Below are 23,547 nucleotides of genomic sequence, written 5' to 3' on the forward strand. Positions count from 1 at the left end.
TATAAATCATAAAAACTGCCTCATACAGTGGCGATATCCAACAATAGCTATGGAATATACTGATTAACTGATGCCAATTTCAGTTGAAAAGGGGGAAAATACAGACTTTGGGAGGGAAAAAATTAGTTAAAAAAAAATGCTACACCCACAATAAATTCAATAATTTCCTCATGTTTGTGTAAAGAGATAGCTGCAGACTTCAGTTACAAATGACATTGTTATTGTGATGTCTAGACTATAAGCAGCAGCAAAATGGTCTGTTGGGAAATTAAAACCACAGTCTGATTTTTCCTCTTTACCATATACTATTTGATGCCATTAAAACACCATTTTGGTAATCTCTGAAACCTACCACCGCACTCATTTGGCACAGAAAATGCAGCTAACTGAACAGCTGAGACGGGAGTGTTATGTCGTTTAAGCTAACAGGCTAAGCTACGGATAAAACGGTTTATTTTTCACTAGTTATCATCAGTGCATCGACAATATTAAAATATTTGTGCTTAGTTGCTTGTTGCTCATAGCAAAATGAGACATTTTTAATTGTAATTGAGAGGGGGAAAGAAGTCTCTTAAAGCCAGCTAGCATAGAACGTCTCAGCTAGCAGGCTAAGCGACCAGCCTAAGCTACCAGGCTAAGCTACGGATAAAACAGTGTATTTTTCACTAGTTATCATCAGTGCATCGACAATATTAAAATATTTGTGCTTAGTTGCTTGTTGCTCATAACAAAATGAGACATTTTTAATTGTAACTGAGAGGGAAAAATGTCTTATGAAGCCAGTTAGCTTAGGACGCTAGCATTTTGGCTCTAGGGGAATTTGTGAGCTTTCATGTGGTTAAATTGACGTATTATTGTTATGCTGTGTACTTTTTTTTGTTTTTTTTACACTCCTTACCACAGAAAATACAACTAACTTTACAGCCAAAGCAAACTGACTAGCTTGAAATTTACTTTTGAAATTCTTACATAGAAAAAAGAAGAAAGTTTAAAAGCAAATGAGATTACACTAGCTACAGATAAAATTAATTTTGTCACTATTTATTGTCAGTAAATTAAATAAGAAATGTTGTATTCAGTTGCTCGTTGCATGTAAACAAAAATAGGGAACTGATTAAGTCTAATCATAAAGCAAATTCAAAACTAATTAGCTTAAAATGTGACAACAACTTAAATTATCTCTTTAAACTAAATATGAAAATTATATTAATACGAAGATAAAACTTAAGGCCATTATTGTATATTTACGAAGGTCATGTAATATTTATTCAAAATCCATAAAAACAGACACAAAAGAAAACAGCAATAACTTCAATGTGTTGTAAGCAGTTTAAATATCATCATTCATCTTCATCATTAAAATGTAGCTCTATGCTTAAAGTATATTTTGTCTGTATGCAACAACAGTGGAGCAGCATTTTGTGTATTTATTCAGTGTTCTTCCCTCTCACTGGTAAGCCAAACTTTGTGTTACCATTATTGGCCGTGGCAGAAGAGGTATGGGTTGGCGGGCTGAGACTCGGTCTGATCCCGTGTAGGTGGGGGAGTTCCACAGTCTATATTCCAGCCACACACAACCTGATTTTATTGCCCTGATGAAACGTCCTCCGGGGTAATCACGACAGGCAGTTGCCCCTTTTCATGCACACATTGCAATGGCACTGCAAGAGACCAGAGAGAAAATCACACATCCCATTTCTCACACCGACTTGTCCCTCTTGCGCTGGCCCGAAATGCGTTTTATGGTCACCCCCCCACCCCCCCTGTTGGCTGCAGATGGGTTAAATATTACATCAAAGCGTCTTTAATGTTTCACCTCTCACATTTCTTCTCGGTATCGAGTTCAAAACTAGTGCGGGCTGCGTTTTTACAGTAGATTTAATGGATCAATGTCCATAATCACATTAGCACTGGCTTAACGTATAACAAATTTCACCATAGCGGCATCAAAGACCTGACCTCTTGTTATAATCAGGCATAGCATCTTTTCCTCCACTCAAGATCTATGGATTTTCTGATAGTGGACGAAAAAAGAAAATTGCCAAAGGGGTGATAAGCCGTGGTGTACGCAGCTCAGAGTGAAGCCGTATGAGAGAAAAACATTTGTCCCCCCGTAGCCACAAAGTCCCAAATGCTTTGTGCACCTCCTTACTACTTCCATGGATCTTCCTGATAATCGTTTTCTTCTCCGAGGACTCTCCCGTATTGTTTTGGTTTCTCTGTTGGATAAGGCACTAATCAGGAGGAAATCTATAAAACATTTTACATCTGGAGGAAAGGAAAGCGGCCCGACTGATTGATACAGATTTGTTGATGGAGGAAAAAGGTGATGTATGATGTCTGAGTGAAAAAACACCACAGCGGTCATCACTCAGCACTTCCTGAACGAGGCCAGCGGGGCATCAATGAATAATCCAGATTAGCAAAAAATTCAAACAGACAAACTACAGACAAACTAGAATTGATGGCTTCCACTGAGCCACTCAGGGAACAAGCCATGACGTAAAAGGAAAAACATGTCAGGTTCCCCTGGCCAGGTTAATCAAGACAAGCTTCCCCTGCAAAAAAAAATACGTGTGTGTGTGTAGGCGGATGATTGCAGCACGGTACTTTCCATGTGTGTATGTATGCGTGAACCCATTGCTCATTCATAATATGCAACCTTTTTTTTTTTTTTTTTTTATGGCTGATTGTATTTGCCATACATAGGCTGTATGCATGAGGTCTTTGCCCTTACTCCTCAACCCGGCTCAGCATAAATAAACAGGAACACTCGATAATCCATCATCCTGTGTGCTGTGGGAGTGTGCCCAACACAAATATGGCTTCTGTTTTCTATCTGTGTGTCTGACTGTGTGTGAGGGCTGGGATGGGTAGCACCATTATGTTAGTGCTCTCTGATTGTCCATGGCTGTGAAACATAAACCTCCTGCGCTAAATGAGGATTACACAAATTAGCTTCCTCTTTGCTCTTTGTTTCTTTCTTAGGCCCTGCTGCCTGGACGAGACGCAGAGTGCACTTTGTTTCGCGTCTCCAGCGATTCTTTGAAGTCTTTTTTTAAGATGACTCACATCTGAAGAGTAGAAAAAAGGGGGTTAGAGTGATCTGCTGGTGTAGTAATAAATTAGATCAATATCATGCAATCGTTTATTACCATGCGCAGTCCAAATACGTTCCAGGTTGACTCAGCGGACCAGCTGGGGGAATCTGGTAGCGTGAGGTGTTGCTGCAACAACAAGACTTGTTGGTCCAAAATGGCAGTAAACACCAAGCGGTAGAGCATCAGTGAAAGGCTGTGCCCTGGTGTCATCTGGGCTAACAAGGGTCCTAAAAACTGTGAAGCCTTTTCCCCTCACTGCATTGACCAGCTCTACATAGAGCTATTGCAAACAGTGTAATAATTTTGTTTCATTCACTGTTCAGAAGCTAAATCTGTGAACAATCTGAATGAGTAAAGTGGTGCCCTGAGTTGTCCTATTGTGCCATCACTGTTAAAATGACAGCCATTCCCTTGAGAAGTCACCTTAGCCTGGCTAACACGTTCTTGTTTGTTACACCAAATCACATGTGAAGTAAGTAACTAAAAATATTGCTGCTTTTAATGAGAAGTCAAGTGCTTAAAATTCTTGATGTGCAAACGAAACATTGGCCGTAAGTCAGGTAGCAACCTCCATGTCTGACCGATGAAGCTCATGTGCAAAAAGCTGCAGTTCATGGAGTGGCCACTTGAGGCACTAGAGGCATTTGTAATAGTTATTCAAACGAGGAAACCAGAAGAGCTGCTGTTAGCTGGAAGGCTATAAAGAGCTACAAGCCATTACCCAAGAAGTGAATGAAAGTAAACAATTGTCAGGCTTGTTGACTTTGGTTTTTATACTTGTGCATTGTTTGGCTAACCTGAACATGCTGAACTGCCTCACGTTCTAATTAAATCTGATGGTGGTGTAGGCCCACAGGTATATATTATTGGATTCTTCTTCTTGTTCTTTTTTTTACGTGATACATTTCCAATTAAAGGAAAAGGTACTCAGAGAATTTTAATCAGTATCTACTCAATTCTGTAGTATGTGAATAGTTACTGCAGGTAAATTGGTGCCTTGTGTCAGATTAACAACTGACATCATCTAGATTGACTTCAACGTCACACTTATCGTCGTACTACACCCACAACAACTCTGGAACAGAAATCCAAATAGTAACAATGGCTGGGCTATTGTACCTGGCGTAATGCACTACACAAAATCCTTATTCATTGCATGAGAACTTTATTTACAGAAACCTCTGGGTAACGCTCTGATCACACACTCGCCCACTGCATGTAATTATCCTCAGCCTGCTCTCCAATCTGTCACTGCCTGAACGAATTTGTAAGTGCGCATGTACAGTGATTAAAGAAAATTCTGTGCCACTGCAAGAAAAGGAAAAAAAAGAAAAAAAAAGAAAAGAGGGTTTAGGGGTTTCTATCACTCCCCTCATCATACCCTCCTCCACATTCGGGGAATTCTCCAAGAATGAGGCGAAGCTGCCATGTCAGAATGAGCCAGGCAGACATGTACAGATCGCCAACATTGTTAATGCATCTGAGGCGCTGGTGCAGCAGTCAAGTCATAATAATTAAAGACATACAGCATCTCAGGGCTTCATTAATCATGGTTTATATGGACTTTGAAGCCCTAATGAAAAACAGCCTGCTTCCCCGGGTTTATTGTGTCTGTACAAATTGTGGGGATGGTATACGCCAGGAATGTCCCCCTCCTGACCGGCTGTTACAGGATGTGGTGATGGAAAACAAAAAGATAAGGTTTGGTGAGAAGTCTAGTGGTGGTTACGGAGAGGTCAGTGGTCAAGGCTGTTTATGTAGACTCTTGAGTGCCATTCAGTCAGACAAAACTGAGCTGCTGACAGCGATGCCAAGTGTTAGCTTACCAATCCCTGTGTTCGTACATTTGTCCCGTTGGGGTTTTTTTTTCTCCCCCCAACAAGATCCACTCAGTGGTCAAAGTTTAAGCTCTGTCTCTGGGCATAATGAGAACCTGTAGAGCTGTAGAGATTCATCTTGCGCTGTCACGTATCATCATCTTTGATTCGACCGTAGGTTCTCAGATCCTCACGGAGCTCTCAAGCTTTTCTGGAGGTGCATTTCAGTGAGATGGGGGTGAGAGATTACTGGGTATTAAGATCTCGGTGCCAGAAGTGGAAATTACAGAGAGGCTGTCAACGCCAGAGTTCTCTCTGCTTGTTTTCTCCTAGAGAGAGGGAGGGTAACGCTTTACTCCACATGTTTCATCCCAATGGCTTGTGACTGGTCCCTGGCAGCGCTATCGGTGGTGAGTCACAGCCAGAAATATGTGCAGTTTGACAAAAGCAAAGGACGAACGAGAGGGTGAGACTACTCCGGACTGCAGCCAAAAGTCCCCTTAGCTGGTTTACATTGCATCAGACCACAGAACCCAAGGAAATACACAGTAGACGGCAGAAAGGGAAATAAATCATTTTCAACGTAAGAAATGACAATTTTTTCTTCGTCTTAATGAATAGTCCTTCCTGCAGGTGCACATACCTCAGTTTGGTCCCCAAGGTTAGAATTATCATCTTTATTATACTATTTACATTACGATTGTTTCTAATTGCATTTTTTTTTTACATTATCTTAACATGCATGAAGTAAAATAATTCAATAGAGGGTATGCGTTGACCTCACTGACGCCTGAGGCCACGTATCCTGAGTGGCAAAGAAACAGTGAAATATATCAGTAAATACAGAGAGACCGGGAAAAATGTGGATTATCAGATCAAATAAAGTAAAACTGGGCTCGACGATGATCCATACGAACTAGTATGGATTTGGAAAAGTGGATTAGCCTCAGTTTGAGTTAGTTTTAGTTCATTTCAGTTATGATAAATGTAGCTAAATAAAAGATGCTAAGAGCTCTACATTACCCATACATTACTGTAGCGTCTGTTAAAAGGATGACGAGGAGATTCTCTTATTGTTGGAACTGAAATAGTTACTGTCGGCCGTAGCTACGCCAAAACAACAACATCGACACACTTATCTGACAGCCCTCCAGAACGTAACTTAAGAAGTAACTTAAGGTACGACTCCCTAAAAAAATACAGCATAAATTAATATTACCTGACAGCGAATGTGAACCACAACACCAGGTTTCGGTGCCTGGATTCAGTGTGTTTCTTAGTAATGCAGCGATCCATTTACTTCTCTTTTCTTTGGCAGTCGGAGATATCTGTAAAAATATATCTCCGACTGTTTTTCAAATCTGTCGGTTCAGTCAATCACACAACAGCTCTTGCCCAGTTACAATTTAGACGCTGTTAAAGCCTATGATTGAAGCTAATGCTGCTAATCTCCGTGTTCAACTGTCACTTTTTTGCCACTGAGTGGCCGTAACCATGGCGACTTCACTTGGCGTCACGTGCATACCCTTTTATAGACTGAAGAAGAAGAAGAAATACAGAGGAGTGATATCGTTCACCCACTGCAGCTCTGCAAAAATCCGAATTCTGTGTGGTAAACTGCCTGACAGTGATTTATTTCCTCTCCAACTAAAGTTCCTCGCCTAAATTTGTCATTTTATGGAGTGCTTCTGACGGAGCGCAACTGACAGATGAAAGTTAAAGTGGCCTCTCGGAGTAAACAAGTCAGAAAGCTCTGGCTGAAATAAAGGAAGGGGGGGAGAGAGAAAAAATAAAATAAAACAGGCCGCGCTTATTTGAGCGCCAGCAACCGTCGTGCTCTCTGGACCCTGCGGTTTGTCAGCGTTCCTCCCAGGTGAGCTCACACCCTCCCTCCCTCCCTCCCTCCCCTCCTCACCTCCCCCCCCCACCACCTCCTTCTCCCACAGCCAGGAAGAAACAGCGTCCGCGGCTCTCCGGCTCGACTCGCCCCAATATTTTCATGGTAGTCAAAACAAAATTAGTACCGGTTTGTTATTTCTAGTTAGCTCATCCATGACCCTTGTCTCCATCATTTCCGAGGAGAAGGAGGGGGGTAAATGTTTAGTTACCACCTTTCAGTTTGTAAGGATTAGTAGGAGAAAGATTACAGTAGTAGCTGATATTTATAGTATAATTCCAGGTCAGTGAGATGACTGAGGTGGTAGGAAATCCACTTTGAATGGGAGGAACTACATTCAAACCTGCTGGACTGTCATCGAGCAAGAGCTCGAAGAGTATTGAATCTGTTAATTTATCTGCGGGGATAGGTTAAGCGCCTTTATTGAAGTTTTTCATCACCGTCAGGCTGGAGAAATATCTGCGGGCGCGTGAAAGGAGACAGGAAAGGACGTGCGAATAAATACGAATTCACATAAATCAATAAAGTATTATGACATTCTGTCTAAGTGGGGAACTGGACATGTTGAGGCAAAATAAATAGAGTGATTAAAAAAAATGGAGGTAATGAGGCCCAGAGCCTTTTGGTCCAATTCATAAACTTTGAAAAGTCAAGCTGGATAATGGCGCCATCCTGTGGTGAGTATGTGCACTACATGCTTCATTAAACTGTCTCTTCACCCCCAAATGTGACTGAGACTGACAATGTAGTTTTTCAAAAAGTCAAGGAAAATTAAATTGGACTGTCATTGTCTTTGTATGAACACATTAAGAAGACTTTGCAAATGAAGATTCTCTTTGAATATCACTTATTTTTAATTTGAAATAACAGACAACGAGACAATCACATCAATAAAACACGCTAATAATATTCAAAAGCTAGCTAACTAACTAGCTTAAACACATACAAACACAGTCACTCTAGTGCCTCCAGAACCAGGAAGTGAAGGCTCAACTAAGACCTGGATAACTTTGCAAACAAATTTAAACATAAAAATCCTCAACACTACATAGAAACGTTTGACTTGCACTTGTACACCTTGGAAGTATTCAAAAAAAATAAGTTTTTTCATTTTTTCTTTACTGTAACTGCACCACAAGCGTGCTGTATGGAGCGGTGTGCAGTAAGGTCTGAAGAGGGCTATCTTCACATCATCAGTACGCACATGAAATTTGCATATGCACTTGCAAGCTTTAATTAGCATAATAGAATGCTAACTGAAGCATTAACCTCGTGCAGTAGCTTTCCTAGCTATACACTAGGGAGAACTACTGCCAACAAAGACCAGTTTTAACGTAGCCTTGCGTCACTTGTGTCTGAAATAAAAACCTTGCACACGGCCAGCTAGCATATACCTTCTGCGCCTGTAGGAAATGAAGTAACTCTTAGTACCAGCACTAGGGGTAGCAATTCGTAATAGTTATTCAAAGAGGGAAACTAGAAGAGCTGCTTTTAGCTGTGATGCTAGAAAGAGCTTCAAGCCATAAACAAACATGAGAAGTGAATTTGAATCTTTGAATAGTCGTGAAAAGTTTCTCTTTGAATATCACATAATACTTCATCTAGAAGTATTATTATTATTTTACCATTATTATGTCTTGGCCTTAAGACGCATAAACAATAGATTTATAGAATAGAACAAATTACAAATTACAAGTATAAATAAGTTAAGAATAAATATGTATTTTAAGTAAGTTATAGTCGTGAAGCTCTCCCTTCACATCAAGTGCAATAAAAACACATTCCCCACGTTACAGTTGAGCATGGACAACAAACAGCAGCACACACAGTGACATAATGTGAAAACAGCATTTCACGTACGTGTACGGCCTCTCGTAGTTTCCGATTCCCAACGCGCGTGTTTCTCCGTCCTCTCGCTGTAGCCAGTCTTAGAGAGTGTATAAAATCTTCACTCGTGTTGAAAAAACATTGCTACTCTTGTTGCTGACTTTTAGAACCGGACCGTCCATCTCGTCCTCCTCGAGCTTGTACCCTCCTTCGTGCAGGCAGAGGTAGTACGACACGAGGCACAACATCCCCAGCAGCGTGCTGCCGATGATTAAACCGCAGGATACCAGTGCGAATGTGCTCAACAGCAGCTCCGGCTTTAAGAACACCACCAGCACCAGAGACGCAGCGTTCACGACGCAGTAGAAAATATAATAGATGGTCATGGGTATTTTAGTGTCCTGTCCTTTTACGTTGAAGAAGGTGAATATGAAGATGACTCCCGTGACTGCCCGGTAGAGGAGTTCAAGTAATCTGGACGAGCAGAAATTGGTTGGAATCAAATGCGTCCATATCGTCGCCCCCAGCCAGATGACGGTGAGGCCTACGGTCGTGTATAAGCTCAGTATGAGGAGGAAGCTGTAGCTGAGGAGGTGGCTGGTAATGCTGCAAAGTTTGTAGAGGAGGTAGACCGCTGTCGGGAAGCCAGAGGGCATCTCTTTCACGTGGGGGAGAGATCTGCGCAGGCAGCGGCGATAGTCCACCAGCGCCCAGGAAGCATTGAAGAAGGAGAAGGTCACGGATAAATCTGAAAGAGGAGGACAGGTGGTCTGAGTAACGCTCCCGTGAGTTCACGGACTGAGAAAGTGTCTCTCACCTGCTGCGTCTACTTACACTGTATGCACGAGAACTCGTCGTGGCTGAGTAGCACGTACAGCTGCAAAAGGAGCTGGGGGACACTCTCCAGGAAGGACTCGAACAGTTTGAGCATGCTCAGGTCTGCGGCCATGCAGAACAGCTTGTGTCCCATCTTCTCCGTTTTACAGGAATCGCTTCTTGACCAAACAAATCTGTAGCCTTTTGTCAACAGGTCATAATACCTAGCAACGGGACAAACACAGGGACAATAAAGTCAAACACTGCATGCTAATTAAGTCATTTCTGCAGCCTTTCCTTAATAATAACACACAGCACACTGCAGCTTGAATGCGGTTGTTCCGGTTTACACATTCCAAGATGCCACCGTTCATGATTAGCACGTCTGCACGTTTTGAGTCAGAACATGCAGGCACTCCTTCCTTGTAGCTACGTTGAGCTTTCCTGCTGAAAGTTCTTTGGATTTTTCTTTTTTCTTTTCACTGCATACCTGGTGAAGATGCCCATGCCGAACACATGCAGGACAGCAAGGCCACGTTTTGACAAGCCTAATATGGTGAGTTTCCCCTCTGGGTTTAGCAAAGGGTCATTCATGTCCTCCCAGTACCAGACGCAGCTGAAGATCTGAGTCACAAACAGCCCAGACAGTACAAACATCAGAGTCAGCCCACTCCACACGTATTGTTCCTCCTGGAAATATTTCAGCCCCACTCCGATGTCCGTCCACATGTCCCCCACGTACAAGACGAGCCCGGCAGCAGTTAAAAGCCATCGCAGTTTTGAGTATTGTTCTGAGTCCGCGTCGCTCATGGTGAATATGGAAACGTAGCTTCGCTTTATAACAAAGTTTCTGGAGAGGAAATACAGCTGTGGAGACTTCCCTGAATCCCACGTGACATTTTGGCGCACCTGAAAAAAAAGAAAAAAGAGAATTTAAAAGGCTTGACGCACATTTTGTTGAAATCTTCTTGCAGATAACGTCAGACTAATCTCTGCACGCGTCAGTTACAGCTGCTCGACCGCGGTTGCACCATCGTCTCCTGCCCTTCGTTCTCCGTCATAAATACTTTATTACATCGAGTCCCCGATCGTCGGCATGCTCACATATGCAGCAGAACCATCATTATCGGTGACGTTATCGACAACAGTGACAGACGATGTCTTTTCAGGACGGAAAAAAGGTGGCGATGAAGGCAAATTTAAAGGGCGAGCAAATACCAAATAGAGCTTTAAACGTTTTCACTTCAATGCTGTGAATCCGGTTTGTTTTAAACTAATACATTCTCACAAAATTGCTTTATAACCCATTCTGAGCTCATTCACTAATCTAAATAGGACCTCTTCCGGCCATAAGTTACACACAGTTTCACACAGCAAGTCATCCTACAAATGTCACAGCTACAACAACACACACAATAGAACACTATACGAGCTCACCTGTATATTCTGAGTGCGGCAGAGGGCTGTTTACAGTCACCGAGGCGCACACAAGTTGCCTTTCTCTTTCCCTGAAACTTGTGTCAGGCTCCACCTCAACTAAAGCTGAGCTAATGTAGCCAGGAAAATGGAATTGCATAACTGGTTCAGGTGCACTACACGTAGGTGTGACTGGCTTTCAGTTCACACTCCCATGACACATTCAGCCTTCCATCATAGAATTTAAAGACTGACGTGTGATTAGCTTAGGGAAAATAATGACCTGCAAAGACAGGCTTTTGTTTTATTTGTACTGGACACACAGGGAAGGTTTACACCCTTCCGAGTCATTTTCCTGCAAACTTATTTATTACAGTCAGCGTGTTAATAACTTAGCCGAGGGGAGGAGGCACAGTCCAAACCTATATTTTGTTTTATTCCACTTTTCTTATTTAAAAATGAATACGAATAAGTCCATGTTTAATTTATATATAACATCTAATGTGCATAATTAGACATGCAATTCCAAAAAAGTATCACTGTCTGCCTGAAATCTTTTCTCTTTCACATGTAAAAGCCACAATTGTGTAATAGTGAGCACTATAGTATGGAGTGATAAAAAGACATTTTCCACACTTCCTCTCTAATAGCGTTTGAATCTATTACGTTATCAAAATGAAACAAGGACTTTGAACCTGGCTTTATCCACTGTCAACGTTGCAGATCAGGAAGTGTATAAAAAGCTACAAGATAGCGTCTGATTTGCATGTTTAAAGCTCAAATTTTAAAAGAAAAGGATAAAAAACGTTTTAAGGTGGTTAATCTGCTACTGAAATTCATACGTTTCTGTGCAGTTTTGACCCTATTCACCTGTAGTACCTCGCCTTTACCACTGAGGGTTAAAGTGAAACTATGTAAATAATGTTGGGATGGCACAGTGGCGCAGTGGTTGGCACTGTGTGGTCAGGCCAAGACTGACGACCTGCGACCCTCTACAAGATAAGCAGAAAAAAAAAACAGTCAGCAAACCTTTTAGTTTGTGGAGCTGCACGTCCGGAGCTATCGTCAGCGGCGCTGGAGCACCTGTTCACAGAGTCGCAGAGTGAACTACCTTCAGATCAATACAGATAAAACCATGGAGGAGATGGTGGTTGATTCCCTAAGGTCCAGGCCCCACCTCCTGCAGCCTGTAACCATCAAAGGGGAGTTACGTGTTCTTTAGTGATACCTGTGGCACATGTAATCCAGCGCCTGCAAATCTTGTACATGTGTTCTGGTCTTGTGCTAAACTGTGGTCATTTTGGTCATATGCTTTTCACACATTAACTACACCATACGATTAGCGGCTGATTCTCAGGTTTATACTAAAAACTAAAAAGCTTGGCAAATTCATTTCATGTCACTTGGGACCTTTTTTGATATATAGTATATATATATATATATATATATATATATATATATATACTATAGATCATGGGTCTTCAATAAGGGGTTGCAAAATCTTTGATTGATTAGACATTTTTATATATATTATTAAATTTTTCCCAAAAAATTTAAATTTCTTTAATTAATCATACTGTTGAACATGTTTGAAGAAAAATTAATATTTGAACCTGTGTATTACATGAATAGCTTAATACTGAATTCTAAATTAAAATAATAATTTATATTTATAAATAGCACTGGGCTCTAGAACACATATAGTAGGTAGGGGGTCTCTACTTAATCTCTCCATCAGTTTGGTGGTCCTTAGCCTGAAAAACATTGAAGACCCCTGCTATAGGAAGAGTGATGTGTGTGACGGTTATTGACTTTTTTGTCATTTATTTAATATTTATTATTGTTTTTAGGATTTTAGATAGTATATCACACTGTCTGTCCAGAATGTTCAAAATGTTCAGTAAATAAGGTTGGGGAAAAAGGTGTGTAGAGGTGATTCAGACCTCTAAGTACCTGGTTTTACATCTGGATCACAGACTGGACTGGTCAGTTAACATGACTCAGTATAGAAAATAGGTCAGAGTCTACTCTGTTTACTCAGGAGGTTAAGGTCATTTAATATCTGCCAGAAGCTGCTGGACATGTTTGACCAGACTATCGTTGCCAGTGACGTCCAGTGACGTCCAGTGACAGGCTGATGTCTATGGCTGTCTACTTTAATAATGTGTCAATGTTATAATAATTTATTTATTTATTTTTTAATATGTAATCAGATAAGTTGAGGTGGCTCTCAATGCAAATCCAGATGGAGAATAACTAACAAGAGGCTTCAACACCAACACCATTTAAATTAAATTAAATTAAATGTTTTAAATAATGTTGTTTTTCTACTGTTACATATCATTATGTTCTTTCCTATAATCCGAGAATAACCAGCCTGAAAAATTGATATAAAAAAAATTGTGCAAGATATATTATTCAGTATATCAAGAGGTATTTAAACTCAAAAGCACTTTAATAGTTCTAAGTGTCTTCAGTTATAGTGTTTCAATTAAAGGAATAGTTGCACATTTTGTAAATGTGTTCATTTGGATCAGAAGGCCGATACCAGTGTAGTAAATACGAAGCTTCTAAACCAGGCGATTGTGTGCGTGACTATGTCTCACGTAGTCTTGACCAATTCTTGAGAATTTAAAAACTCAGTCAGCAGGAAAGTAGTGGCCAGATTAACCACAACTTCGACTTCTTTTTGACAGCAGCTAGCTGCTGCATGTCTTTGTATTCACCAGATGGATATGAGAGTGTGAGCCAATTCTTGTGTTTTTTTTCCCAACTGCAGAATTGATACTTCAAACACTGATTTAAGAAGGATTGTGCACTATACTAGAAAAATATCTAATGACATTCTAAGGTACCAGGTACCACATAGTTTGTTGAATCTAATAGGGCTAATTCAGCTTTATGGGAGACTTTCACTTCAGCTTTTAAGGCTGTAGCTTGATGCAGTATCTCCCAGTAATGTACGGATCTATACTGAAATATCGATCAGTCATTCAAGGTAATATAACTAAATTATTGAGTTGTGGCAACACAACAAATTTTATGAAATACCTCCGGTTAAACGGCAACACAGAATACGAGGCATTTATGACGAGGAGGACAGACGAGGAGAGCACAGTGTCAGAATTAAGACGCAACTTTTCATTTTATAGCAGTTCTTAATAGCTAAACAATAATTTATTTTAATGGTATTTTAATTGTTATTTCACTTATTTCTTTTGTTAAGTGTTTGAAAAAGCATTTTCACTTATTTTGTATGATTGTGTCCTCTGTTTTTTCTGTTGTTGTATTAGCTCGACCGTATATTAATGAAGTCACTACCTCAATACTTCAGAGTTTAAAATAAATAAAGAAATTACTCTGATGTCTTGTATTGTATATGAAGACAATTTGAAATTCACTACTTTCTTTTTTTTTAAGGTTTACACAAAGTATCGGTATCGGACCGGTGTCGGCGATACCGGTCTTAAAGGAATCGGAGTTATCGAACATCACTGGTATCCCCAAAATATCAAATGAGAACCTCAGATGTGGCCCCAGCTAAGACAGAAAATAGCAGCCAGCCATCCTTGCACTCCGAACCTCTAGGCAGCGGCAGAGAGCGCCAGCTGTTTCCCTCTTGTGCGTAAAGACTCTCGTTGGTCAGACAGACGCAGCGGCAGCTCTCCTCCGTGAACCCTCCCACTCTCAGAAGAGTGACACGCCATTCAATTTCTGCTGCCTGGCCCTGTGGATATAGGAAGCAGGGGAGAGGGAGCTCGGAGCGTTTCTTTGCTGAAGAATTCCTCACTACCCGGTAAGAAAACAAGACCGCATCTGCGCCGCGCAACAACAAAAGAGCACACGTCTCCCGAAACGCGTCGACATGGGGATCCGAAAAAAGACCAACAAGAATCCGCCGATTCTCAGCCATGAGTTTGTCATCCAGAACCATGCAGATATTGTTTCCTGTGTTGCTATGGTGTTCCTGCTCGGGCTGATGTTCGAGGTAAGTCCACATGTTGAATGGGTTTATTATGGGGGGGATGAGGGGGGTTATTGAGGTGTTCTGCAGGTACAGCGTGTGGTGGGGGGGGGGACCATCGGCGGAGAGAATGCCCAATCTGTTCTCCTGGAAGCTGACATGGCTGTCTGATCTGTTCTTCCCACGACTTCCTCTCGTGATCGAAAGTTTCCCGTACGCCGTGGCTCGATTTAACCCACGCAACTTACTCGAGCCGAGTCGAGTGCAAATTAGTTTTTTTTTTTTTTTTTTTTTTTTTTTTAAATAAGACTCGGTGTTTATGTCCGAGTGGGAGCGACGTGTGAACTAGTGGCAACACTCCATCTGGTGGAAATCGATATCTCGAACGACTCTCAAGTCAACAGGCCTTGTTTGAGTGTTAAAAAGAGACACTTTAAAAGTTATTTGTGTGGGATCGCGTTTGCGGAAACGTCGCAAAACCGTGCGAGTGTGCAACACGGCATCAGTCTCCGTGGCCACAGTGTTCTGCAACACTTTGAGCGTATGCAAAGATGTGTTACGTGGCAATCATACAGCGATTGAGAAGGTTGCTGTCATCATCGAAACCCGGCTGCAGCTAAACTGGAAGTTGTCTATTTTTTTTTATTATTATTATTTTTATTATTTAAAGAGCGTTTCAAATCGAAAGAGACGCAGCTGGCTCGCAGCCAATACGCTTTTTATAAACCACACGCTGGCGTGTCTGCTCTAAATGACACGTTGATTCGTTTCATCCTCGGTGAAAATCAGCGCGGCTCGTGTCAAGCTGGACACGATCGACGCCGCTTCCTGTTTGCGTTTGTTTTTCAAATTAAAAGTCCCGTCATTCGTCACTTGTCCAAACGAGTACATTGCAGTCTAATAGCTGCGGCTATTATTTGATAAATATCATTTTCGGTTTAGAATTAAACTCTAAACGCTACTCTAGCGCCTTTTTCCTTGAGTTGGATGGTAACTTATTTCCCACGTAGCTCTTTTGCTGTGAAGCGGACTATCCAACTTCCGGCTACATCTTATTTTTGGTGTGGTTGATTTGATGCACCGTATTTGCATGCACTTTCCACTGCAAATATATTCAATTTAAATTTAGTTATTCAGTTAAATTTAATAGTATTATAAAAGTTGCATCTTGTATATACTGTCTTTTACACCATTGTTCACATCCAAGTACATAAACCTTTGTAAACTGTTTATAGTAAAATAAAAAGTGTCAGATATGGTTATGTGATTAATTTCCTAATACATCTTTTTTTCCCCCCAATCTTCAGGTCACCTCAAAGTTTGCAGTGCTTTTCATAACTGTCCAGTACAATGTCACCATATCATCAACTGGTAAGTCAAATATTGGCATGTGGATAGAACAGATGAATCTTTCTTTTTTTGTTGTTTTTTGGCTTTAGAGAATAATGCAGCGTCTCCCTCTGTCTTTTCTGGCCTCTCATTTGGATTCTGGAGCGGTACTTGCGTGGCCTTACAAAAACCCATTTGAGAGCTCTCTCTCTCTCTCTTTTTTTTTTCCCCCTTGTGCGGCTAAATTTAGTACGCCTGATTTATAAAGTTCTCTTGTGGCAAGGTTGAGCCGGGCGAATTTGGGCTGAGGTGTAATGTAGGCCTCCCAATTCAAGTCCTTTTGAAGGTTAACGATTCTTTTGCCAACTTCAGATACCGTTGTAGTGGGAAAAAAAAAAAAAAAAAAAATGCACAACCTCGGGACTTACTCACGCCGTGAGGCTCAGCTCTTATCTGTGAGACCTCACCACTTACTTTACCCTGTAACTTATTTACAGCTTTTACCTAATAAGACAAATAAGATGCAGTACCCAAATCTCTCTACACTGACTGGACTCAAACTAATATCAATAATGCCAATGAATCGATTGGCTCAATAAAATAGGCTTTTACCAACTATTTACTGGGAACAGTCTTTACATTTTGCCATTTTCTGTTCCTCAGAATATCTATGAGTTGGAAGCTGTGTATATATAAAAAAAAGTAACTTTAGAAAGACAGAAGAGTGTCTAAGTGTGTTAATACAGGCTGTGACTCGCCACACTGTCAGACTCACTAATGCGAGCACCTCACCTCAGGAATTAAAGTGATTAAACTTGTGAACAACATGACTGAACTGAATCAGACGGCTTCGGCTGATCACGTTAGGCATCAAAAGGCCGTGTGACCGAGGTGCCCCAGACATCTCGGACATCTGCGGCACGAGATAAAAGCAGATTCTGATGAGTGCCCGTGACTTGCATGTTCCGCAGAAGCCCCGGAGGAGACGGCGGTGAACCACTTCCACCACGGCATCAAGGACCTGGCAACCGTCTTCTTCTACATGCTGGTGGCCATCATCATGCACGCCATCATCCAGGAGTACGTGCTCGACGTAAGTGGGGGGGGAGGCGCGCGCTTGGGGTTTACGCGAAAGGGGGTCGCTGTCGCGCGCCGTCGTTGAATGTTTGTCGTTCGTTGTTCGCAGAAAATCAACAGGAAGAAGCACTTTTCCAAAACCAAGCACAGCAAGTTCAATGAGTCGGGCCAGCTCAGCGCCTTCTACCTGTTCTCCTTCGGCTGGGGCGCTAGCATCCTGCTTTCGGTACGTACGACGGCGAGAAGACATTCGTTTACTTGCTTGTTAGACCCCGAAAACTTACTTAAATGCGCATTTCTTCTTAGGAAAACCTCCTGTCCAATCCGGTCAAGCTGTGGGAGGATTATCCACATACACTGATGCCGTAAGTGTTGACGCTTTGTTCATTTATTACAGCTTCATATGTGGCTCTGAATAACAGAAAATCTTAATTATTTTTTTTTTTTTTCCCTTCAGATTCCAGATGAAATTCTACTACATTTGTCAGATGGGCTACTGGTTACATGCTCTCCCTGAAATGTATTTCCAAAAGACAAAGAAGGTAAGTGCGTGTTTGGCGGAACCATCTTTTCTGGGATGTAATGACGTAGCGTAGCTTCTGTTTGCACCGTCTCTACTTCCTGTTTGACTTCCTGTGCTGTGTAGCATTGTGTCACAGGTCCTCTCGCTCGAGTAAACGTGCGCAGCCGCGTTGCTGTAAATATGTTTCAGCCTCTCGCCCATTGTGTGTTTGCTGTTTAGGAGGATATCCCACGCCAGCTTGTGTACATCTTCCTGTATCTGGTCCACATTGCTGGCGCCTACATTCTCAAGTAAGAGCCGTCGCTTTTGAAATCCTGAATGGGCGTCATTTTGTGGAATTCGTGTTTGTACAGTTTTTTTTTTTAATTTTTGTTTGTTTGTTTTTTAGTCTGAATCGCCTGGGCCTGGTCCTGCTAGTGCTGCACTACTTCGTCGAGCTTCTGTTCCACGTTTCCCGCCTGGTCTACTTCAGCAACGAGAACAGGCAAACGGGGTGAGTCCGACGTTGAAAGATTTCAGGTTGAGACTGGCTGACGGTTTAAAGTCTTAAACGCGTCCTCACGGCCATTCCTCTTGTCTCACAGCTTCACCATATGGGCCGTCTTGTTCGTCCTTGGGCGGCTGCTCACCCTGTCCCTGTCTGTCCTCACCGTGGGCTTTGGCCTCTCCACAGCTGAGAGTCAAGGCTTTGATTTGGCTGCAGGAAACTTTAATGTTGTCTTTGTTAGGTGAGTATGTCTAAGGAGAGAAATGGTACCGACTAGAGATCGACCGATATGGATTTTTTAGGGCCGATACCAATACCGAGCCAATACTGATTATTTTCACTCCATTTATTACTTGAAAGTAATTAATTAATTAGTAATTAGTAGAATTACGTTTTTTTTTTTTCCCCTTGTTATCTTAATGGACATCGCAGCTAAGTGCTGGAGTCTGCTTTCGCCTGTAGTCCTTCTTAACAACAATAGTAAAAGTTGCTAAAAAAAATAAATAAATAAAAAAAATAGCCAAAAAAACATTTTACTTTCCAAGTCTTATTTTTATAAGACTTGATGAGCATTTTCCAGCTTCTAGCTGCACGCACTCTGCTAGTGGGGGAGAGGCAATGTATGGGCTGTACGGGTCCTCAGCATCTCCTGCAGCACAGTGCTGCCCGTGGATGCGCCTGTCTGTAAATATTACCAGGAGGAGAAAAAATAAAATAAATAAAAAATACATATGTATGTGTGTATATATGTAACGGCCGATACTGATACCAATAAAAAAAACGATAGATATATCGGCCGATATATCTGTCGATCTTTACCAACTGATGAACCTTTTAAAATATAAAGAAAAAAAAAATGTCACTAGGTCATGAAATGTGTTTTGCCGAATTGCCAGGTCTGCTGCATCTTTTGAGATATTCCTTTCTTAACCACACTGATATAAAGATCTGCAAACCACGCCCACACATACACTAGCGGTCTAAAGTTTTTAGAACAGCATCAGTTTTTCTTTGGTATAGTTGGTCAGAGTTTCATCCTACAGCAAGATAATGACCCAAAACTTTAGTCCAAGCTGTACCAGAACTACCTCAGGATAAAAACAAGATGGAAAGCTTGAACACATGAATTGGACCGTGGCCCAGTCTCTAGACTTTAACCCCATGGAGCTGGTCTGTGATGAACTGGACAGAGAGTGGAAGCAAAGTTCAGTTATTTATTTGGTCTGTGCTTTCATTTCAGATTAGAATGAGACATTAAACTGCATACATTTCAATAAAAAAACAAAAAAACGATGACATATTGGAGCGTTCTAAAACTTATGTTAAATTATATAATAAACGGAGATTTGACAATCATGCAGGAAGATCTGCACCATAGAAGAGGAAGTGACAACCAAGTTCAGTAAATTTGCATCAAATACAACCACAGTATGTGCTGAGATGATGCAAGGCTCTTCCTTTGTTTCTCTTACTAAGCTGTTTATTACTTTTATCACCTCAGGCAAAACTTCAAAATTGCAATTACCAAGTTTAAGTTTACCGGTGTCTCCGTTTGATGCTCACGTCTTTGTTTTCATCCTTTCATCAGGGTAACCGTCCTGGCCGCCATCTGCCTCACACAGGCCTTTATGATGTGGAAATTTATCAACTTTCAGCTGCGCCGGTGGAGAGAGCACGGCCAGACGCAGACCTTGAAAAAGAAACAGGCTCCTTCCAAGAGCAGATCAAAGAAAGACAAAGGTGAGGGTTAAAAAGGCGTTCGGTGCGTGTCATTTTACTGTGAGGCGTTTAGCAAAGTCATAATTTAGACGCATAATTAGCCCACGCCCCCAAGAGCGGGATGAGTCATCGACATTTTGATCAATGATTTTAGAGGAAATGACAAACTCTAAAATATCACTAAGAATATCAATGAACTGCTTTTTTTTTTTTCTTTTGTAAATGTTGGGCCAGATACAGACATGCACACCGATCAGCCACAATATTATGACCACTAAATGGGTGTAGTAAATAACATTTTAAACCGTCTTGTGACAATAAAATGTTCTGCTGGGAAACCTTTGGATCTGGCATTTATTTTTGTGGACGTTACTTAGTCATGTAGCACCAGACCAGACCAGACCAGACCAGACCCCCCCACCCCATAGCAATGACACACAGCAGGATGCACAGACACATACACAAAAACTGTTGCCTGATCGGTGTACATTGCATACTTGTATAGCACTTAAACATCAAAATTGATTCATAGGGACTTTTAAAATGCATCATAATACATGTAAGGTTGCATATTTGTTGGCATACTAGATAAACATTTATCTCTTCTCATAAAATGGTGTTAAATAATTAATTACCATGTTTACCTGCTTGTTTTAAATGTGGCTAACTGGGATTGTGCCCTTTGGTTTTTAGCCAACGGAGTTAATGGAGTGAACTCTCACGGAGCCGATTCACCAAGAGCAAGAAAGGAGAAGTCCTCGTAAGAACATTCCCCTCAGTCCTTCCTATCAGAGAAACATGTCCCCCCTCGACACCTTTTGTGGCCACCAACACGCAACAACAGATACTACAACGATTTCCAGCGCAGCCCCCCCCCCCACGCAGGACTGACCTCAGAGCTGGACTTCAAGGGCCATTCAGCTTCGCTCGCCGCCAGTCGTCCAAAGCGCCTTCGTTTTCTCAATCTTTGCCCTGCTGTGCCATTTCAAAAGAAAACCAATTAAGAAATAAACTCTATATGAAATTTAAAAAAAAAAAAAAAACAAACAAAAAAAAAGAAAAGGAAAAAAAAGTATTTAAGAAGTGCCTATTGATGCGGATTGTTTTGTACAAAGTGTGTAATTCTGAAATTTCAGGAATGATCACTTCAGTGTTTAATCCCAGTTCAGGGTAATTTCATATTTCATGCTTTTTCTAAAACCTGTGTATCGCAGCTTGTCTTTATTTTTTTTTTCTTCCTCCCCTCCTCTTTTTTTTCCCTTGTATTTATAACTACTACTAGCTCCTCCTATTTGCCGCTGACTCCAGTTTTGTAGACGTTATATGGAGTTTGTGACTTACCTTGTAATGTCTCTTGTTTTTCCGCGTGAGTCAAGGTTGCAAAAAAAAAAAAAAAAAAAATCTTGCCAATTTCCATCCTTAAAATACAACTGGCCTCTCGCTAAATACTCTTATACACTCACACAGCAATACATTGACAGTGCTCGCTCTGCTGCTACAGAGGGACATCAAGCGAAACTATGGAAGTAGCTGTTGATAATATTCTCTCACTTATGTAATAAGACTGTACAGACGCAACCGAGGAAAAAAAAAAACAAGAGACGTCAGGCTGTGATGTTGTAACATTCACTGAGCAGTATTGCGTTAGACTGCCAGTAGAGACGTAGTAACCTGATGTAGCATTTAGTCATCAGACCAGCTCTGTAGTATCAGGCAGCATCCTGCCAGGAATTTATACCAAATCTATTGCATCTATAATGAATAAACACAGATCATGTTTTAGTTTCGGATGATGTGACTTTTGTAAGAGATGGAATCCGACAAAACATTCCCCCTTTCGTGTTGTTCAGCGTTGTTTGACTGAAATTGGGAGTGCCGCTGTATTTGTTTGGCCTTTTTTTTTTTGTTTTGTTTTTTTTGCCTACCTTCAGAAAATGTCCACCAGAATGATTTGTTAAAGAAGCGCAGAGCCGCTGTGAATGAACTTCATTTTGGTTTGGCTGTTTTAGCTCGCTGCCCTCTGTTGACTGTGCTGGATGAGTCCGACTGTTGATACTGTACATGCCAAGCTGCGGAGTAGCGGCCAATCGCGTTCACCTGTTGTAGGTAACCATTCAAATTTTGAGGTACATACTCGTGAGTCCATGATGCCTGCAGCAGTATGTGTTTTTTTCAATGCCCTGAGGATTTATTCTGGAAAGTAATAAAAGTCTTAAAATGTTCATTTCACTGCAGTGATTATCTTACTGTATATCACAATCAAAGTCCACAGTGTGTACCAAACTATAAAACTCTATTTTAATGCAAAGGCAGAGTTGAAAACGATGAAATCACAACATCAAGTGAAGGATGAGAATAGTTAATAGCCCAAAATGGTCCAAAAAATCCCAATGTTTATCATCCAGTATTACTTTTCACTTCATATTTAATGTTTTATGCATTCATATCCATGTAAGAATTGTATGCAATGTTATGTTTTTTGGCCCAATAGACCTTTTATCTTTAAATATACCACTCGCTTTCATAAAAAAAAAAAAAAAAAAGCTAAAACATGTTTCTATGTTCCATGGCCATATTCTTGGCAGGTCATATTTGACCCATAACACCGCAGATGTTAACTCTATATTTTTTAGATTCTTTGAGAATTTACGAAAAGGGTGCATTTTTTTTCTTTTTTCGTGTGTGTGTGTGTGTGTTAAAATAGCTGTTCTTGAGGATATCATGAAGCCTTGTCCCCATAAAAACAAGGACAACATTTTAATGTGCAAATGAATCAAATCCCTTTCAGAGGAAATAAAGACGGCTTTGACCTTTTTTGCATACTGAGCCTGTGTTGCAGACAAGCAGCCCACTTTGTGTTCCAACTGTAGACCCGAGTACTTATACTTCCTCTGCACACTCCCCTGTTGATGGTTACAAGCTTCCTCCACACAGGAGGGAAACATTTCAAGCTTTGGCGAGTTTTAAAGTGGTTGGTCAATAATGTAAGATGGACAATATTTTCTTGAAATATGAAGAAAAATGTAATAAATCTATGCTTTATGCCACATGCTAAGTACTTTTATAAAACAACAACAAACAAAAAAAATACAAACCCATATCACACACAGTGCATCACCCCATTTATAAAAGTGCGCATGCACAAATAGAAATAACTCTTCTTTGCACTCGTATGACACGTTCCCACTGTCCGCCACACGGCGGCGCTGCAGCACAACTTTTAACCGAGAGAAAACGCCTGCGTGTTAGTTTGACCCACGGAGAGTTGACCAGACAGTAAATCAATGTGGCTAAACAAACAAGTAGGACACGCTTATTTGCAATATAGCCAAAGCATGGCATTTGACACATTTTCCTCCTATTTCTCAAAAAAAAACAAAAAAAAAGAGAAAACGACACAATGCTAAATAATACCAGAAACCTCCCTGTGGTGAGGATGGATGTTAAAACAGCTGCGATATCTTAAAAAATCATAATAAAAATTAACAGTTTACATTTCATCATCCTTTTTATTTGCTTAAACACAACACTTTATAGGGTGACAAAAATATTTACGACCTCACACTTAAAAAAA

The 23,547-nt window shown here is 41.0% G+C and overlaps 2 protein-coding genes across 3 annotated transcripts; one reads left to right on the plus strand and one right to left on the minus strand.

Annotated features, from left to right (window-relative positions):
- Window positions 1-7,645: 7,645 nt before the first annotated feature.
- Window positions 7,646-12,041, minus strand: xkr9 (XK, Kell blood group complex subunit-related family, member 9). 2 transcript variants are annotated; one of them, XM_047568414.1, is made up of 4 exons: window positions 11,904-12,041; window positions 9,949-10,367; window positions 9,477-9,682; window positions 7,646-9,390 (listed from the first exon to the last, which is right to left on the minus strand). In XM_047568414.1, exons 2-4 carry the CDS (start codon window positions 10,266-10,268, stop codon window positions 8,744-8,746), a joined length of 1,173 nt encoding a protein of 390 aa, XP_047424370.1. In that variant the 5' UTR covers window positions 10,269-10,367; window positions 11,904-12,041; the 3' UTR covers window positions 7,646-8,743. The 2 variants fall into 2 exon arrangements, with proteins under 2 accessions (XP_047424370.1, XP_047424371.1); XM_047568415.1 differs by lacking the exon at window positions 11,904-12,041 and adding an exon at window positions 10,896-11,013.
- A 2,506-nt stretch (window positions 12,042-14,547) lies between these two features.
- On the plus strand, window positions 14,548-22,195 carry tram1 (translocation associated membrane protein 1). Its single transcript, XM_047568474.1, has 11 exons — window positions 14,548-14,862; window positions 16,146-16,209; window positions 17,139-17,260; window positions 17,354-17,470; window positions 17,551-17,609; window positions 17,702-17,786; window positions 17,987-18,057; window positions 18,156-18,260; window positions 18,352-18,495; window positions 19,843-19,994; window positions 20,667-22,195. Exons 1-11 carry the CDS (start codon window positions 14,740-14,742, stop codon window positions 20,735-20,737), a joined length of 1,113 nt encoding a protein of 370 aa, XP_047424430.1. The 5' UTR covers window positions 14,548-14,739; the 3' UTR covers window positions 20,738-22,195.
- The last annotated feature ends 1,352 nt before the right edge of the window (window positions 22,196-23,547 follow it).

This window comes from Mugil cephalus, chromosome 18 (genome assembly GCF_022458985.1).
Source record: "Mugil cephalus isolate CIBA_MC_2020 chromosome 18, CIBA_Mcephalus_1.1, whole genome shotgun sequence".
In the NCBI taxonomy this organism is placed as follows: Eukaryota; Metazoa; Chordata; class Actinopteri; order Mugiliformes; family Mugilidae; genus Mugil; species Mugil cephalus.

Coding starts and splice junctions, on each gene's coding strand:
- xkr9 (XM_047568414.1), bottom strand. CDS start 10,268: ATGAGCGACGCGGACTCAGAACAATACTCAAAACTGCGATGGCTTTTA. Junction 9,683..9,948: donor GGCATGGGCATCTTCACCAG/GTATGCAGTGAA, acceptor TCCCGTTGCTAG/GTATTATGACCTGTTGACAA. Junction 9,391..9,476: donor CGAGTTCTCGTGCATACAGT/GTAAGTAGACGC, acceptor CTCCTCTTTCAG/ATTTATCCGTGACCTTCTCC.
- tram1 (XM_047568474.1), top strand. CDS start 14,740: ATGGGGATCCGAAAAAAGACCAACAAGAATCCGCCGATTCTCAGCCAT. Junction 17,787..17,986: donor ATTTCCAAAAGACAAAGAAG/GTAAGTGCGTGT, acceptor TTTGCTGTTTAG/GAGGATATCCCACGCCAGCT. Junction 18,058..18,155: donor GCTGGCGCCTACATTCTCAA/GTAAGAGCCGTC, acceptor TTTGTTTTTTAG/TCTGAATCGCCTGGGCCTGG.